The following is a 17,558-nucleotide window of genomic DNA, read 5'->3' on the forward strand; positions in this document are numbered from 1 at the left end:
ATCATTGCATTTCACTATTTTGGATGTTTTGAGCTTTGAGCATGAAGGCTGACAAGTTGACAGTGTTTGGCTGTAATAGGTTGATGTTATTATATCAGAGGGCAAGAATATGTGGGGTAAGGTTAGGGAGATCTTTGGGCAACTGTGATGATACACACGCACTCTGACCACTGCTAAAGGCAAACAGAAACGACATCCAATTTCTTGACCACTTTCTCTGTCGCTCCTCAAGGCAATAGGATGACTGACCCTCTTATCCTTTTTCATAAACACACAATCAGATCCTGCGGGCTTACATGTCACAACTCCAACCACCAGTCCTGTTGCGTTGAATAAATGACCTGATAAATTGCAGTGTGTTAAAATGAAATAGTTTTTTGTGTTGCTCTGTCATAATAAAACTACTTAGGCCATTTGGTGACTTTTGCTACAGTTTATTTTAATTGAATCTCTTCTTTCGTCCCTTTCTTACTTGTCGTTGAGCTGTGGGTTTTGTCAAAGTTATACTTTTAGTTGATAAAAGTATTATGCCATTTCTCTTTCTCGTGCTAGTCATTACTTTTCCTTAAATGGTTCATACTGTAGATGAGATCGACACAAGCAGCAGAAGAAAAACTCAAATAGCAGTGTCTAATAACAGCCCCTGTTTGCCCTGGCACACAGGCGCGCTTACAATAAGTCCTTGACTGTCTTGCCCTCTGGCTCGCTCCTGTTGGGATGAGATCATTATTACTTGCTACTGATGGACCTGGAGGAGAGTGGTGGAGACTGTATTTATGACTGTATGTGGGTGCGGGTATGTGTATCCCCTGTCATGTCCTGTGTCCAGGCATGCTCCCAGGGCCAAGCTGAGAGAGTGATGAACATACAGTGGCAGGACAAGCGATGACTGAGTGACATCCAGGCACTCAGGCCCCATTGAAGGTTGGATAGGAGGTGGTGCAGAGGGACAGATGGATTTAGAGGCATGGAAAGGCCTCAGCTTGGCTTTGGGGTGCATCTTCATATTAGAAGAGGAAAATAAACCCACGGGTAAACAAAGAGGTTATGTCTTTGCCTTAAAATTCATAATGAATCGAGTCTGATGCAGAAAATGGTGGAAGTATTGAGTAAACATTTCAGACAGAAGAAAATATAACAGAACAAAATCTCTTTTAATACTTTGAGGACAGGTTGTGGCTCGTGGGGTTGAGATGTGGTTGTTTTAGCTAAATGTTTTTGAACAAAACCCAAGTTGTGTGTTAGTGGAAAACTTACAGGTCAGAAGAAACATTATCATTTGCATTTATCATGATTATTTAAGGAAAGTCCTCACCTTCAGAGTTTCAACTTAATAAATATATAGAAAATGTATTTATTTGTTTAACCTTAAAAGGATGGGTTAAATAAATAGTTTAGTTAGTTGCAAAATGAATGTGTATTGTCTGTTATTATGTATAAAGTAAAAATCCATTCATGTATTGCAGATAGTAGACATTTCTTCTAATCAGTCACAGTGTTACCATGCTTTTTTTTTAATGAAACAAAAAAAGATTGAGATCTGAAAGAAGAATTAATTGAATTTGAATTGAACTATGATGGCATGACTTATGTGTTAATAATAGTGGGATAGCTACTTTCTACTTTTTCCTTGAAACCTTTTGCCCATCAAAGTGTGAAAGTCTAAAGGGCATGAAAAGCACTGTGACATCTGTGCCCACCTTCTGTGCTCTTCACAGCTTTTTCATTTGATCTCGTTTGCCCTTTCTTTTTGGCACAAAGCAGGAAGCTTTTTGTTGCGCTCTTTCCTTTCATCCTCACGGAGCTTTTGGAGGTATTTTGCTTTTTCCATTACTGAACTAAACGGCTTGTAAAAAAACAAATAATTCAAGCAGTATTGTTTTTTGAAGAAGGTATATTTGGACTTTTTTAGCTTAACATAGTCACAGATGGTTTGGGTTGGGTTGAGGACTTGGCATTTGCAGGTGGTGGACAGTAAATGTCTGCCACTTTCATTCTGAGGAGCCACAGGCCTGTCGCTCCTCCCACCGTGCTCACTGGTGGCCAGCCTCTGTCCCTTCTTCCCCACGTTTCACCCTAGGGTTACACTGTTCCCTACAATAGTCTTGTGTGACAAAAATGTGTGATGAATGTGTGTGACATGCCATGTGTGTATTGCGTGTTTGCATGTGGTTGTGTATGGTTTTGTGTATGACACAAGTGCAGGCCTTTCCTGCTACCAGATTGACATGAGTGTCTGTGAGGCTTTGCTCTTTTCAGACATGCCTCACACTGGCAGTTGGAGTTTATGTGTGTGTGCGTTCGGCTGCCTGCCTTCTAGCGCCTCGAAAGAGACTGACGGCCTCTGACACCTGCCATTTGGACGCTTTTCTCTGTGAAAAATGTCATTGTCTTCAGAACCGACGTGTGTGTGTGTGTGTGTGTGTGTGTGTGTGTGTGTGTGTGTGTGTGTGTGTGTGCGCGCGTGTGCGAGAGAGAGGGAGAGAGAGAGCGCGATATGGCGCATCCCTCAATTTGTCTCCCTCAGGTCAAGCTTTGCAGCTGACTGAACAATGGAACGAAGCTGTTTGAGCAGCCGGGACAGAGAAACTTACTGTGTGTGTTTTTGTGTGTGTGTGTGTGTGTGTGTGTGTGTGTGTGTGCACGTGCAAATTTATTTTTGGGTGACAACATCTGATGTTACAGCTCATTCTGAGGCAATAAAATGAGGCCAATCCAAGTATCTTGAACACAAACACAGTTGCTGGAGTATAAAACATGGTCCAGGTTAGATATATTTGGGCAACAAAGTTTGTGTTCTCAAACTCTTTTCCTTACCATATTTAAGTAAAGCAATAAATAAGAAGGTTCTACTTCAGTTTGGCTGGGTATCATTAACACAGAAAGAAAGGTATTGGAGATCAATACCCTTTGCTGGTTTCTTTTGCATATTAAGCAGCAGATTGCAGCCACCTACTCTCGCCTTCTATATGGTATCTCTTTTAAGCAAGTGAAATGCATGCTAGTCTTGCTGAATTCAAGTGACTGACTTTTGGCAATTATATCCCTCATCTTCATTCTAAAAAATATCTCTTGTTTTATGATGTAGGTTTAGGTTAGTTGTCCAGCTGAATTACAAAATCAGTGATTTCAAAGTTCTTAATCTTTCCAGCACACAGAATGCTTTTTTAAATTCATAATTTCTCCCACTGAAAACGCTACATCCAGATAAACAGAATCAATTTTGGGGGATTTATTCATCAGCATTTAGTCATATTTTGTATTTTACACATATATATTATATATATTCTTTACTAGGCATGTTTTACTTGATTTACTCTCTCAAGTTACTGCACCTGCTGGTAATTGACTGTGCACGGACTGTGGATGCTACAGCTGTCTACTGAATTTTTTTATTGATTTCTTTTATGAAAAAAAGGCATAAAATCTGTATAAAAAGTTCCAAAATTGGCAACAATTATGTGAACTGAAGCATCTCAAGTGTAAGGGTATACATTTCCAAATTAAAAAGAGAAATATCAGACTAGTGAAATATAAAACCATAGGGCCTAAACAACAAACATTTAAATAGACAGATATTCAGTTACAGCATCCCTTTCTTCAAGTTGTTGAGTTAGGGCTTTGTGGCTAATAACAGTTCTGTTTTCTTGAGGAGTAGCAGGATGCCAGTCAGAGTGTGTGTGTGTGTGTGTGTGTGTGTGTGTGTGTGTGTGTGTGTGGACCATCGAGTTTGTGACTTTCCCCCAGGAAAGGGCATGGCTAGAGGCAAGTCTATATTTATGTGTGTGTACAATTAAGAGAGCAAATGAACATGCGAGTGAAAGATATCCCTACAGGGCCAGAAATCATTGCTTCACACCAAGAGGCAACCACTGACTTTGTATACAAAAGAGAGAGAGAGTGTGTGTGTGTGTGTGTGTGTGTGTGTGTGTGTGTGTGTGTGTGTGTGTGTTATCTGTCCATTCATCCACCATCCAACCACAGATGACCTTCTGCTGGCTGCCAGGGCGATCCCCTCACTATGGCTGCAGTCATAGATGCTATGGCGATGAGGGCTCAGAGCTGTATCCATGACAGTGGTTACCCAGATGCCCCAGCAGCAGCCTTAATTAAGTCAGACGTGATAGGGGCTGGTGGCCTTGCTTACTTCTCTCACCCTATTCTCAACTTTCATATGTCCTGTGTATGCTTCATGGTTCCATCTCTCTATTTTTTTTACTCTGTCTATAGCATCTCTCTCTCTCTTGTTGTAATTTTTCTTGAAAAACATAAACGTTGTAGGTGCTACACCTCGATGACCTGCCCACTCTGCGAGATCAGGGTTGGGAAATACACACTGATTTGTATATAAATACATATATAATTATTTGGCCCTTTGCATTTGCTGTTGGAAAATTGAGATTTAGGTATAGTGAATGATTTTGTTTATATAAGCTAAATCTTCAGTCTTAATCTGCATTACCTACCATGTACATTTATGTCTCTGGAAGCCTGCATGTTTCTGCGCGAGCCCATGTGTGTCAGGTTAATGACCAGCTTTGCTTTGACCTCCTTGAAGGTCATGTGCCATTGCTCGTTAGTAGTGTCACCATGGCGATATGTCAGCTGTCAGCGCGATGGATGGGAGGCTAACAAAAAGAACAGTGTAGTGGAGAAAGGGCTGAATAAAGATATTGGGAAGGAGAAAGAAAAAGGGAGGGTGGACAGACAAGTTAATTTATATGCGATTCTCATCAGACGGCCTCTGCCACTCCTCATTAATGAGATACTTATAATTGGCAAGGTTGTTGTAGCAAGGTCCAGACCTCTGGGATAGTATATGTGCACGCGTGTGTGTTTGTGTGTGTGAGCGCACTATGGAAGACCTTAGTTTTGGACATAGGGGAGGGGTTGACCCTCTTGTCATATTGGTTAGCCCTGAGGGAACTCCCCCTTTCTTTCTTTCTCCAAGTCCCCCTCAAGAGAATAGGAGGACTAAACAATTTGGCAGTTTCATTTGTGTGTCACCAACATTAACACGGGTATCAGTGGCTTTGTTGTACCACCATCTTGCATGTGTGGTGATGGATGATAAGCAGCCTACTTTAGACTAAATGCATTAACAGGGAAATTGTATAATTCGTAGCATGTTAATCTTATGTTGCCAGTAATTTAATTATAAGATATATATGAAATACAACAAGAATACTGAAATTGTCAAAGAGCTCGACTTCAGTTGAGTCGTTAAAAGTTTATTTAATGGTTAATTATGTAAAATATTAAGGCAGACTGTTGGTGTTATTTTCTAACCTTATATATCCTACGCATCAATCTAATGATTTTCTTTCTGCAGCAACATGTAAATTGATTTTTTTAATGTTACTTAAACTTATAGATAACTGGGCAGAAAGAAGAATTATATTACTTAGGAATTAGTTGAAACTTGGTATGACTGACATCATGACTCAGTCCTGACATGGCTTTGGAAAATGTGAATGAATGCAGCATTTTGAACTTTTAATTGTATTTTAATTACATTAACAGCTTTTCCTTTTGTTCCCTAGTGATATAGACCTACCCTTTGACACTTATAATGCACCATGTATTACTTACAAGTAGTTAAGTAATACATAAACTAATAAATGACAGAAAAGTTCATGTTTGTCACTTCCTGTTATATAAATTTCACATTTTTTGTGAATTAGCAGAAACTTTTAGATTTATAAATAAAGGATAGTCTGTAAAATTATTTCTTTTTCTGTAATTTCACACATTTATCATGTAGAAAAACTGAAGCGTGCTGTTGAAATTGCACTTCTTTTTGTTATTGTGAGACATCTCAGGGATTTAATGTTTACTTATGTTTCTCTACACTGACAGAAAGAGAAGTTGCACTTATATGCCTCACTTAAGATTAAAATAGGCTGTGTGTGCCCCACGAGGTTAAGTGAGTTTGACATCCCTGGTCTATAGTAATACTCTATAGAAGCTGGCAAACAGTGCACCAAAACTACCACTAGATGGCAGAAGTGCCACATGATTTGCTGTAAAGAGGTTCTGTATCTTACCACTGAGTCACACTTTATTTTGTGAGAGTTCAGTGTGGAAAAGTGACCATACTCTGAATCATATATGCAGAAAAATGTATGATTGTGAATATATAGTTGCCTAAAGTGCATACCATACAGTGGGCAAATTAACTCAATCACTTAACTGACTCACTAACTTCTTCTGAACATGTTAAGTATTCATAGGTACATGAGGCAGTGACTCATACATGCATTTGGAGTGCAAGTTGTTCTTTACACCTGCTGCCAAGTGTCAGAATACTTAAAGGCATTTGAAAGACTGTAACTGAGATCTTAATGTTAAGGGTGCAGGACTACTAGTCATGATGCTATTTTGGCCTGTCATGGCTACAAAGGGGGTAACTAGAGTCAAATAAAGTAACTGTTTTAAGGAGTTTTCAAGTGGGTTATTAAAGATGTAAGGCATGTTTGATTATGATGATGTCTCTCAAGTAGTAATAGCTGCTTTAATTAGTTTCCTCTTCCCTCTCCTTAACTCACAATTTTCTCCCTGTGCAAACCCATCTTTCTCACCTCTTTTTCACCTTTCCCCCCACTGTCCAACCTGTATGTTTTCCCTTTTTCCTTTATACATCTCTGTCAGTATCTTCCCAAAGCCATCCTTTACTTTTCTAACTCTTACTTTTCTTTCTTTCCCATATCTTCCCTAGTATAACCAATGAGGCAGGAGCATCCATCTACAGTGTGAGTCCCGAGGCAGTCCAAGAGATGCCAGACTTGGACCCTAACCTTAGGAGTGCAGGTACACCAAGCTGCAAAGCTTGATTGTTGTCAAGTAGCAATTAGATTTTTCCTGGTTTAATGTTTTGTTTTTGTGGATAGTAATATGAATAAGGTTGGAAATTTGGTAAGTCAGGAACAGCTGTATATCCACTGATTTCAGCTTCAATTTTAGTTTCCACCTTTTTTTTTTTTTTTGCAAAATGCTTTCACACATCAGTGAATTTCTGGCATTGCTTTTTGGTTCTCCTCTGTCGCCTAGCTTTGCTTTACCTCTCTGCCTCCCTTGGCAATTCTTCCTAACTCTCTGCACATACTACATCATTGAAAACACAGTAGAATATAAAGGAATCACACTGAGTTTTGGAGAATAAATGTTTCCAGCAGACTTCCTCTATAAAAACCATAAATCAGCCGAGGCTGGATTATTCCTCACTAGTATCCTGTGGTCAGCAGCACAGAGCACTTGCAGAGAGCCATATTTATACCCATAACGAAAACCTCAAGAAATCTACTGAATTTATATTTGGATGCTAAGCCTCGACACCATGAATAACAGTGTGTGTCTGTTTTGCCTTTTGGGGGTATCTTTGCTATTGCCTTAGTCTAAATGAATGGCTGTGTAACACTGTATGCAGGGGGTTTTGACTTATTACACTGATCATTGTGAGATTAGGGACACCTAGTGGTAATAGGTAATATTTTACCCATTCCCAGGGATTACTGTTTTTGTTCCACTTATTTCTGCTCTCCCGTCTCCCCTCTGATCAGAGGACTGCTGTCACTAACTGGTTTTCAGCCACTCATTGTAGACATGCTGCATCTCTTTAAAAGTTGGCCTGTTGTAATCAAGTTTTTTCAGCTCGTGATGTGATGGAGAGTAATGACACTTGACGTGTCACTTTTTTGTGGTGCAATAAATAAGTGAATACTGGGGAGTGCGAGCAGTTCATTTTCTTTCTCAGTTCATGCTCTGCAACAAAAACTGTGCAGCCACATCATCAGTGTCTCACCAGAAGGCTGGATGTCTCCGTTTTCTCCTGAGTAATGTGTCTGGCCAGGGCCTTCGTCAGTTGTTGTGCTCTTCATTGCTTCCCAATTTTGTAGTACTGTATTTGGCTCATAAACTTTCAATAAGTGCTGGAGAGTTCTGCTGGACTCCATTTACAAATAACCTCCCTTCAGAGTGTGTGTGTGTGTGTGTGTGTGTGTGTGTGTGTGTGAAGGGGGGGGGTTAGAGACAGGATAAATGGAAAGAGTATAGGAGAGTTTTGGTGGTGTACTGAGCAAGGCTAGGGTTGAAACTCCATCCCTGTCTAAATATTATCTCAGGCAGCAGGCTCCTGCCGCAGCCAGAGGAGAGAGAGGAGAACCATTGATTCCAGACATACTCCCTCTCTTACATCCTATTCTTCCCTTTGTCTGCCTTTTCCACCTCAAAGATCAGAATCTGATGCATCCCATGTAGCATACTACATACACAAAACGGTGGAAAGGGCAGGAAAGGAAGAACAAATGAAGGGACAAACTGTTCCCTGAAATTGATTAATGAATGAGCAAATCATTGGTCATAATTGCGTTGTGAAGCCAAAGTTTGGGGAGTATAGCAGTTTTTTTTAAGGTCTATTTTTTAGGAAAGCTCAAAATACTAAAAATATTTATGTATATATTGCTTTTTCTCTTTTTAAAAAATACATAAATGGAAAAGACATAACAGTGTACGGTAACGCCCAGAGCTGGCATCCCCTTTGTCTTGCCCATGGTTATGTAAGTACACAATTGATTGGTTGTGTTATTCTTCTCGGTGTGTGCTCGTGGGGAAATGCTGTGTGTATGTGAATAAGATTATTGTAATTTTTCTCTTTGTCATTCAGAAAATCAGAAAAGACATGTGACCAAAGCCTTAAAGACTCAAACCCAATGTTGGTTGAGGAGTATTGTGTATTTGTTTGTGTGCTACGTTTCACTGTTTCTGCCAGAGGTGCACAGAACTGGATAAATTGTTGTTTTTAAAGGTTCATGGCTCAAATGTCTATCAGCAAGCTAAATGACAGGTGCAGCAACTCCAGCTGAATGCCAGCTTTAATTATTATTAGTGGGGGTGGAGGAATGACAATTAGGTTTGGCCTGCCCTCAGGCCAACACAGTAATATGCAGACAATTAGCATATCGAGTAATTACGCATACTACTGTGGATTTGCATATTCAATAACTGTGAGTCAAATACCAAGTTCATGAAAAACACAAACCATGGATTCCCATGAGACGTAGAGGTATCTTATGTTTGTGTGTGTGTGTGTGTGTGTGTGTGTGTGTGTGTGTGTGTGTGATGGCAGTGTCGATTGGAAGACGTGTCCAAGATCCGCTGGCTGAGCTTGTGAAGATTGATCCCAAACACATAGGCATTGGAACATATCAGGTAAGTGAGCTTTTAGCTTTTTGTCTGTCTGCTGTTGTCATTGTAGAGAAATATTCCAAGTGTACAATAACAATAAGGCAGCTATGTTTGTTTTTATTTTTCTGTTTCATATTTACTTTTGTCATCAAAGATGGTCTTTTTAAGAGAGTCCAGATCAAATATTTCATACCAACAATAATTTGATTATGCATTTGCATCTTTTAAACTCCAAAGCACAAGTTATTTGTCACTAGAGTTTGGGTGCGACATTTATCTTTTAGGCAAAACCAAGCGAGCAGAAATGTAACTGAAGTCCTAAAAAGAAAAAGCGATGAGAGGGATGAGGAAAAAAGGCAAAACAGGCAAGCAGGGACAAAGAAGATAAACTTGGCTGAGAGCTGTGTCAACAGATGATGCTAAGGATGACTAATTCAATTAATGGAGATCAGGCATGACGTATGTTTGGACATTTGTTTTTGCTTGTCTAATTGCTGTTCTCAGTCCGTTTGTGTGCACTGCCAAGTCTTTTATACTCTTTCCAGGGTCTGTCTGTGTGTGTGTGTGTGTGCGTGCGTGTGTGCATGCATGTGTATGAAGCAGGAGTTGGCTCAGTGTTGGTTTTCTGCATTGCGAGTGGGTATGTAATTGTGCGAGAAAGGCAATCTGAGCATTTGGTCAGTGAGCTTACTGTTAGCATCAGCTATGAATGCAGTATTGTTCTCCATGTGGTCTTGGAAGAAAAGGCTATGAGGAGATGGAAATAAGTAGAAAACGGAAAGGAATGAGGATGACACAGGCAAATACAATAAGGTCACATTAAACGACTGTCAGCTGTACATGATGGATCCAGTATTAGATGCTATATACTACAAAAAAAGTAATAATAAATTTCTTTTTAAGGCTTTATTGAATATAGTTAAAGCAGGTAGAAGAGAGGGTGTAAACTGCAGAACATGTAGTGCTTTTTTGCAGCAGTAGTTTTTCAGTTATATTGTTAAATTGGTAGAATTCCTGTTCCTGATAAAGATGTGAGGACCATTTAATTATTGGGCAGTGATGAGAGAGAAGAGCTGATGTACTGTAAGGCTGAGTGAGTTTTCAGGTCTAGTGTTAAATTGGTGGAATTCCTCTTTGTAATAGAAATGTGAAGCACATTTAATCACTGGGAAATGATGAGAGAGAAGAGTTGATGCACTGTAGGACTCAGTTTATTTTGATTAACTTTTAATTAATTGCTAAAAAAGCAGATATTTTGTCATTGATAAAAGAGAATGTTTTGCTTTTGGCTTAGTAAAAAGGAGACTAAAGTTGTTATCAGTTGGTTTTTCATTCATCAACTAATAAATGAGGTGCTGTTTATCTGCTGGGAGAAGGTTTCTGCTCACTAAGTCAGTATTGTACAGGGTAAATTGTAACTAAGTAATACACTGATATCTTTTATCAAGGTTAATTTTAAGAGCTGTCATTCAAGGAGCGTAAGAAGCATTTTCATGTGTTGCGTTGGCTAATATTTCAATGTTAAGAAAAAGAATTCACCAGTGGAAGAAGAGAAGGAAGGGGGGGTTAAAAAGAACAGCAGAGGGTGACAAAAGTCAAAGTAGAGGAATGATGGGAAAAATTTAACATTTGAAAGTAAAAGGAGGAGGTCATATTGTTCAAATGATTGTGTGCATGGCTGTGTGTGTTAGGTCACAGGCCCGTGTCTCTCATCACATCCTGATCTTGACTCTCTAGGGTGCTCAGGGTTCTGCACCTCCCGCTCTCAGATCATGTGACTAGGTCAACAAATGCTAATCTTACCGAGTAAATAAACTCTGTATGCTGACAGATATGAGATGGGACATCATCTTGACCTGTGTATGAGCTCACGCAAAGCATACACACTTTCCTCCCCATCCTTTTTCAGAGTCAATATGTAATGTGTGTGCATACATTTGCATTAGTGTATATGTGAATGTATATGTGTGAGAATAGGGCAGTCATGCATGCGTTTGTTTTCTAGCAAGTTCTTTTATATGGCCTTTTGAGCTTTCGGAAAGTTTATTGCCATTAGACCCAAAAAGCATAAGGGTAGATGTAACTCTAGACAGCTGGCACAGCATGCGCTCTCTTTCTCTCTCCCTGCTGACCCAGTGAGTGACAGCTCTGAGGGAAAGGCGGAAATGAGCTGAGGGCTAAAGAAGTGAGGCCCATTAAAATCAGATTGGACGCAAGTATTGGGGTGGGAACGGTGTTTTCACTGTGGATCCGCTGGCTGACAGTTTTTCTTTTTTTTTGAATGCTGAAAAACCAGAAACATGTCAGAATGAGGAGCCAGTGTCATTAGCTTTAACAGGACACTGACATTTAAAAGACTACTTACACATCGGCGCAGTACAGAAAACGAAGTGTGTAAACATTGCTGGAGTCTTGTGTTCTTTAATAATTAGACACTAACTAGGTGTGGCCTTTGAACCAGAGCTCCATCTGTCAGTCACCTTTTTATGTAGCTATGGTCTGTTGACAGCTGGGAAATCCCCAGGGATGTGAAATGAACTACTGGAAAATACACACACAAAGACGCACACTGCTGTGTAAGAAAACATTACCCGCCAGCCGGATATTAAAGAAACTGTCATTCTTCCCCTCACCTTTGTTGATTGTTTTTCTCTTCCAACTCTAACTTTTTGTAAAACTCTTCACACTTCTGAACTAATGCCCTTCATCTGCCTTCCTTTAATTTCATGTTTTCTTTCAAATAGTACAACATGTTAGGAGTGGGTAATACGACCTCTAAATTATAGTGCAATATTTCAAGGAAATCTGAAATAATGATATTTTTAAGGACGTGGAAAAAAAAAATACTGATCGCAGCTTCTAGGCAGCGTTTTATAAGTGTGAACAAACTCAAGGGCATTTTCTGTACGTCTTTTCTATTGAGCCACTGTCATTGATGCCATCGAAAGTGTGAATCTGTTGCCACAAGGTGCCGCCAGCAGCATTATAGTGCAATACTAGTGACACAGCATTGTATACAGTGACACAGCACAAGTCAAATGTAAGCACAAAAGTAACCTAGGAAGTGTTTTCCCTGGAAATTTTAACAGTAACTTAACTGTTTAATACTTTTGTACAACAATAAGTAAAGTGACTTAATCCTGTATGTCTTCATGAGCCTGCACAATATTGTCACATATTAAAACTGAAACTGAAAAATATTTTCTACCTGTTTATGTTGTATCTTGGGTCGACTTTTTTCGTAAGTTGCCTCCTTTTCCACCATGTAACCATACCATAATTTACAATTCAATTCAGTTATTGTAAGGTAAAGACACTACAATAATGCAAAGAAAACAGAGAAAATCCCAACAATCATATGACCCCTTGTGAGCAAGTGCTTTAGTGACAGTGGGAAAGAAGAACTTCCTTTTAACAGGAAGAAACCTCCAGCAGAACCAGGCTCACGGAGGAGCAGGCATCTGCCGCGACCAGTTGGGGGTGAGTGGCAGATGGCTTGGATTACCATCAGTTTGCTGATTCTGCCAGATTATGGAGTGCAGCTAGCAAGTGCTCCAGCAATGCTTGGATGAGCAACTTGTTTAACTCTGGGTCACACACCACAAGTATGAGTACGGTCTTCATAGTCTGGTTGTACTCAATGCTCCCTTTTTAGGTCCAAAATCGTCATTGAAGGCTAACAGGCAGCTCGTGCTCTCAGACATGTTTGAGTGGCTTCGGCTGAGGGGGTTGAGCAGGTTGTGAATGGGTGAAGGGCTTAAAAGTACTCAAAGACAGTTTGTGTGTACAGGGAGTGCAGAATTATTAGGCAAGTTGTATTTTTGAGGAATAATTTTATTATTGAACAACAACCATGTTCTCAATGAACCCAAAAAACTCATTAATATCAAAGCTGAATGTTTTTGGAAGTAGTTTTTAGTTTGTTTTTAGTTTTAGCTATTTTAGGGGGATATCTGTGTGTGCAGGTGACTATTACTGTGCATAATTATTAGGCAACTTAACAAAAAACAAATATATACCCATTTCAGTTATTTATTTTTACCAGTGAAACCAATATAACATCTCCACATTCACAAATATACATTTCTGACATTCAAAAACAAAACAAAAACAAATCAGCGACCAATATAGCCACCTTTCTTTGCAAGGACACTCAAAAGCCTGCCATCCATGGATTCTGTCAGTGTTTTGATCTGTTCACCATCAACATTGCGTGCAGCAGCAACCACAGCCTCCCAGACACTGTTCAGAGAGGTGTACTGTTTTCCCTCCTTGTAAATCTCACATTTGATGATGGACCACAGGTTCTCAATGGGGTTCAGATCAGGTGAACAAGGAGGCCATGTCATTAGTTTTTCTTCTTTTATACCCTTTCTTGCCAGCCACGCTGTGGAGTACTTGGACGCGTGTGATGGAGCATTGTCCTGCATGAAAATCATGTTTTTCTTGAAGGATGCAGACTTCTTCCTGTACCACTGCTTGAAGAAGGTGTCTTCCAGAAACTGGCAGTAGGACTGGGAGTTGAGCTTGACTCCATCCTCAACCCGAAAAGGCCCCACAAGCTCATCTTTGATGATACCAGCCCAAACCAGTACTCCACCTCCACCTTGCTGGCGTCTGAGTCGGACTGGAGCTCTCTGCCCTTTACCAATCCAGCCACGGGCCCATCCATCTAGCCCATCAAGACTCACTCTCATTTCATCAGTCCAGATATTTCTTGGCCCAGTCTTGACGTGTCAGCTTGTGTGTCTTGTTCAGTGGTGGTCGTCTTTCAGCCTTTCTTACCTTGGCCATGTCTCTGAGTATTGCACACCTTGTGCTTTTGGCACTCCAGTGATGTTGCAGCTCTGAAATATGGCCAAACTGGTGGCAAGTGGCATCTTGGCAGCTGCACGCTTGACTTTTCTCAGTTCATGGGCAGCTATTTTGCGCCTTGGTTTTTCCACATGCTTCTTGCGACCCTGTTGACTATTTTGAATGAAACGCTTGATTGTTTGATGATCACGCTTCAGAAGCTTTGCAATTTTAAGACTGCTGCATCCCTCTGCAAGATATCTCACTATTTTTGACTTTTCTGAGCCTGTCAAGTCCTTCTTTTGACCCATTTTGCCAAAGGAAAGGAAGTTGCCTAATAATTATGCACACCTGATATAGGGTGTTGATGTCATTAGACCACACCCCTTCTCATTACAGAGATGCACATCACCTAATATGCTTAATTGGTAGTAGGCTTTTGAGCCTATACAGCTTGGAGTAAGACAACATGCATGAAGAGGATGATGTGGACAAAATACTCATTTGCCTAATAATTCTGCACTCCCTGTATTCCATCACATAAAACTGGCATTATCATGGATGGTATGATATGCCACTGCCATATAACATGTACTGAGTAAAGACTGTAAATGGCAGAGAATAACATCTCATGTAGCTGAAGGAATCTAAAGTTTGTGTTCTTTTAGGAACATTTGCACTGACTTTAAGATTTGCTTGACTGAATATGAGGTTTTAGCCTGCATGCTGTGCTAGTGATGTCACTCTCACACCAAAGCCTGTTTGCCCATAGTGATATGTGTGTATGTGGAAAGAAAGTGTCTGTGACTCCTTCGGCATGCTATTTTTCACTCTTGAATGGTAGTGCCTATGGGGCAGACAGGAGCAGGCAGAGCACAGGGAAAGAAGAAGAGTAAGAAATGAAGGCTTGACAGTGATTGATAGTTCCTGCCCTAGTCGTTTCGGAGCGTGGGAAAAAAAAGCAAGCTCTTTAAGACTTGGCAGAAGGTGCCAAAAACATTAGTAGATACTATTTTAATGATTTCCTTTAGTTTTGTTCAAGCATGTTTTTGAGTGTCTGTGCATTTAAGCAGGCTGTTAAATGAATAAACCTTGCATCTTTGTTTGTATAATGGATTTACGGAGGCCTGTGCCAAATATCTTCTTATTCTGCAATAAATAATACATATCTGGCTGCCAGGCTACTTATTTTAAGGTTGTACAATTTACTTTCCCTTGTTTAAATTTCTTGGTAAGTGCTTTCTAATTGCTACCTTTTTATATCAAGGTTAGTATATAGTAGGATATTCAAGGGAAAAAAGCACACAAACCTCATAGTTAACAAGTGCAAACAGCAGAATTGTCAAATAAGAAATGAAATATTTGAAAGAGAGGAGGAAAGGTGCATTTTTTGGTTCTTAAAATGATGATTTAAATCAACTGTGTCCTTAATTTTTCATCTATATTAAACAAAATACAAACATCGGTTCCAATCTTTTTCTTAATGGAACATTTGAATAGAGTATTTTGTCAAAATTCTCAAACAAAACCTAAATAGATGAGACTTCCTGTGCCTCTCTTGAAGCGCTTTCTGTTCTAGTTTTCTCATGTTCTGTTTTGCACTCCCTCGGGTAATGTGTGACCGTGCATGTGTTTGTGCACACTAGTATGTGCTTGGTTAGGTCGTTAAATGCCAGTCATTAATCAGCACCCGAAAGTGATATGACAGCAAGGAGATGTTTTTATGATTTTCTGTCACCTTTCACAAATACCTCATAGCTATTACTTAACTTCCTGAGCTTCCATAATGATCACTCTTGTGTGTGCATGCACACTCCCACGCTTGAACTACTTTAACTGTATGCACTACTCACCTAACCTGTAACCTAACCTTAAAATTCATCTTAAAATGGTGATTAAAATGTATTTTTATATTGAAGACTTGCTTTTTTGTCCCTTCAAGGAAGACAAGTTTGATAATATGCCTGTAGAGAAGAGTCACTGATTAGTCTGCATATTGTCTTAGACCTTCATAGAGTAATTGTTGTGACCACATTTAGGGCCCTAAAACATTAGTAATGCAGGCATCCACAAACACAAGCATACTCAGCCAAGGCTCCATATCTAAAATACATATACAGGTTTCAGAGGCCTTAAAAAGGGCTGTCAGTCAAGATCATGACCTTCAGATAACCTTGTTTATTTGTACATAGTTCACTTATTATGTGAAACTGAATGACGTAACTCAGCAGTTTCACTTCATTGTCTATCTGTCTGTCTTCAAAATTGGTTTTCCCAGCTTCACTTTGGTGCCAAGTACATTGTGGATTGTTGACAACTGGGAGGAGATCTGTGAAGGGGTGGGGGTTGAGTTTGGTGATGCAGAATATAGAATCATGGCTGCTGCTGATGCAGCATACCTTAGTTGTTGCTCTGGTGAATTTAAATAAACAGTTTTAACTAATCAACCTCCAGCTGGTAGATGTGACGATATTCACTGACTTGTGGCTTCCCACATTATAAGAATTAATACATGAGTATAAGCCTTTGTGTCTCAGTTTGAATACAACACTGAGAACCCAACAGACATTTGATCTTAATTATCTCACAGTTAACCTTCTGTCATTTACATCCCTCAGGCTCTTCTTCATTCATATAAACGATCTCAGCCTGCTGTCCAAAGACATTCATTCATTACTGTCAGCCTCTTTGCCCTCTCTAGTTTACTCACCTTCTGGTTCACTGCGATTTTGTAAATGTCGAAATGACAAGGTATTCTAGGTTTTTATCAGTAAAGTACCTCTCAAAAAAAACCTTTTTTTGTCTCTTTTGTAGTTTTCACCACTGTGCTTCTCTCACTGTCTCTGATTGACATGTGGTAACTCAACAGCGTTTAAGTACTCGAGGTGCAGACAGAAGCACTTTGTTCCTTTGTATTGGTTGGCTGGCTTTGGCTGGTTTCAGACCAATCCAAACATAACCTTCGCACACAGGGATCCACTCCATTGGTTCTGTATGAATTTGAGGTTTGGGTGCTGGGAGTTGGGACGAAGGTATGAGGGAGTGGAGGTGATTTTCAAACAGATAGTAGCATGTATAGCTTTGTCTGGCAAACCATCTCTATCTCTGTGCTTCCACATCACCTTACAGCTCTAATCTAAATACCAAGAAGAACATTTAGCGATGATCTAGATGGCTTAGACGGAAAATCTGCATTAAGTTGCGTATGTGATTTCTAATGTTCTTTAGTTAGTGTGTACCCCGAGGTGAGTTGAATATAAAATGAAAATAGAAGAACACTAGGTCAGTCCATCCCTCTAAAACTAGAATTTGCAGCTTAAAAATAATGATTCTGCCATTTTATTTGACTTGTCTGTTGCATAATCAGACAGAAAACATACCTCACAAAGTATGACACATGGATTGATAGATAAAAAGATACAGCATGACATGCTTCACTGGTGCTGTTAGTGCCACTGTAAACTGTGTCACAGAGCCACGGGGGCCTCTGCTGCCTGTTAAAGCGGAAACACACGGACTGGATTGTGGATGTTTAATAGAGCAGAACTCTTTCACTCCAGCTCTGAAATCACAGTTGTTTA

The 17,558-nt window shown here is 39.8% G+C and overlaps 1 protein-coding gene across 2 annotated transcripts in view; it reads left to right on the forward strand.

Annotated features, from left to right (window-relative positions):
• Nucleotides 1-17,558, forward strand: part of srbd1 (S1 RNA binding domain 1) — a 53,268-nt gene that overhangs the window by 23,145 nt on the left and 12,565 nt on the right. For both annotated transcript variants that reach the window (XR_002064392.2, XM_005474349.4), the window contains exons 15-16: nt 6,719-6,810; nt 9,125-9,207. Coding sequence is in view for 1 of the 2 variants with exons in the window: in XM_005474349.4 (XP_005474406.2) it covers nt 6,719-6,810; nt 9,125-9,207 (175 nt within the window). In the remaining variant the exon portion in view is untranslated. The remainder of the gene's footprint in view (nt 1-6,718; nt 6,811-9,124; nt 9,208-17,558) is intronic.

The sequence above is a fragment of the Oreochromis niloticus genome, linkage group LG13 (genome assembly GCF_001858045.2).
Source record: "Oreochromis niloticus isolate F11D_XX linkage group LG13, O_niloticus_UMD_NMBU, whole genome shotgun sequence".
Classification (NCBI taxonomy): Eukaryota; Metazoa; Chordata; class Actinopteri; order Cichliformes; family Cichlidae; genus Oreochromis; species Oreochromis niloticus.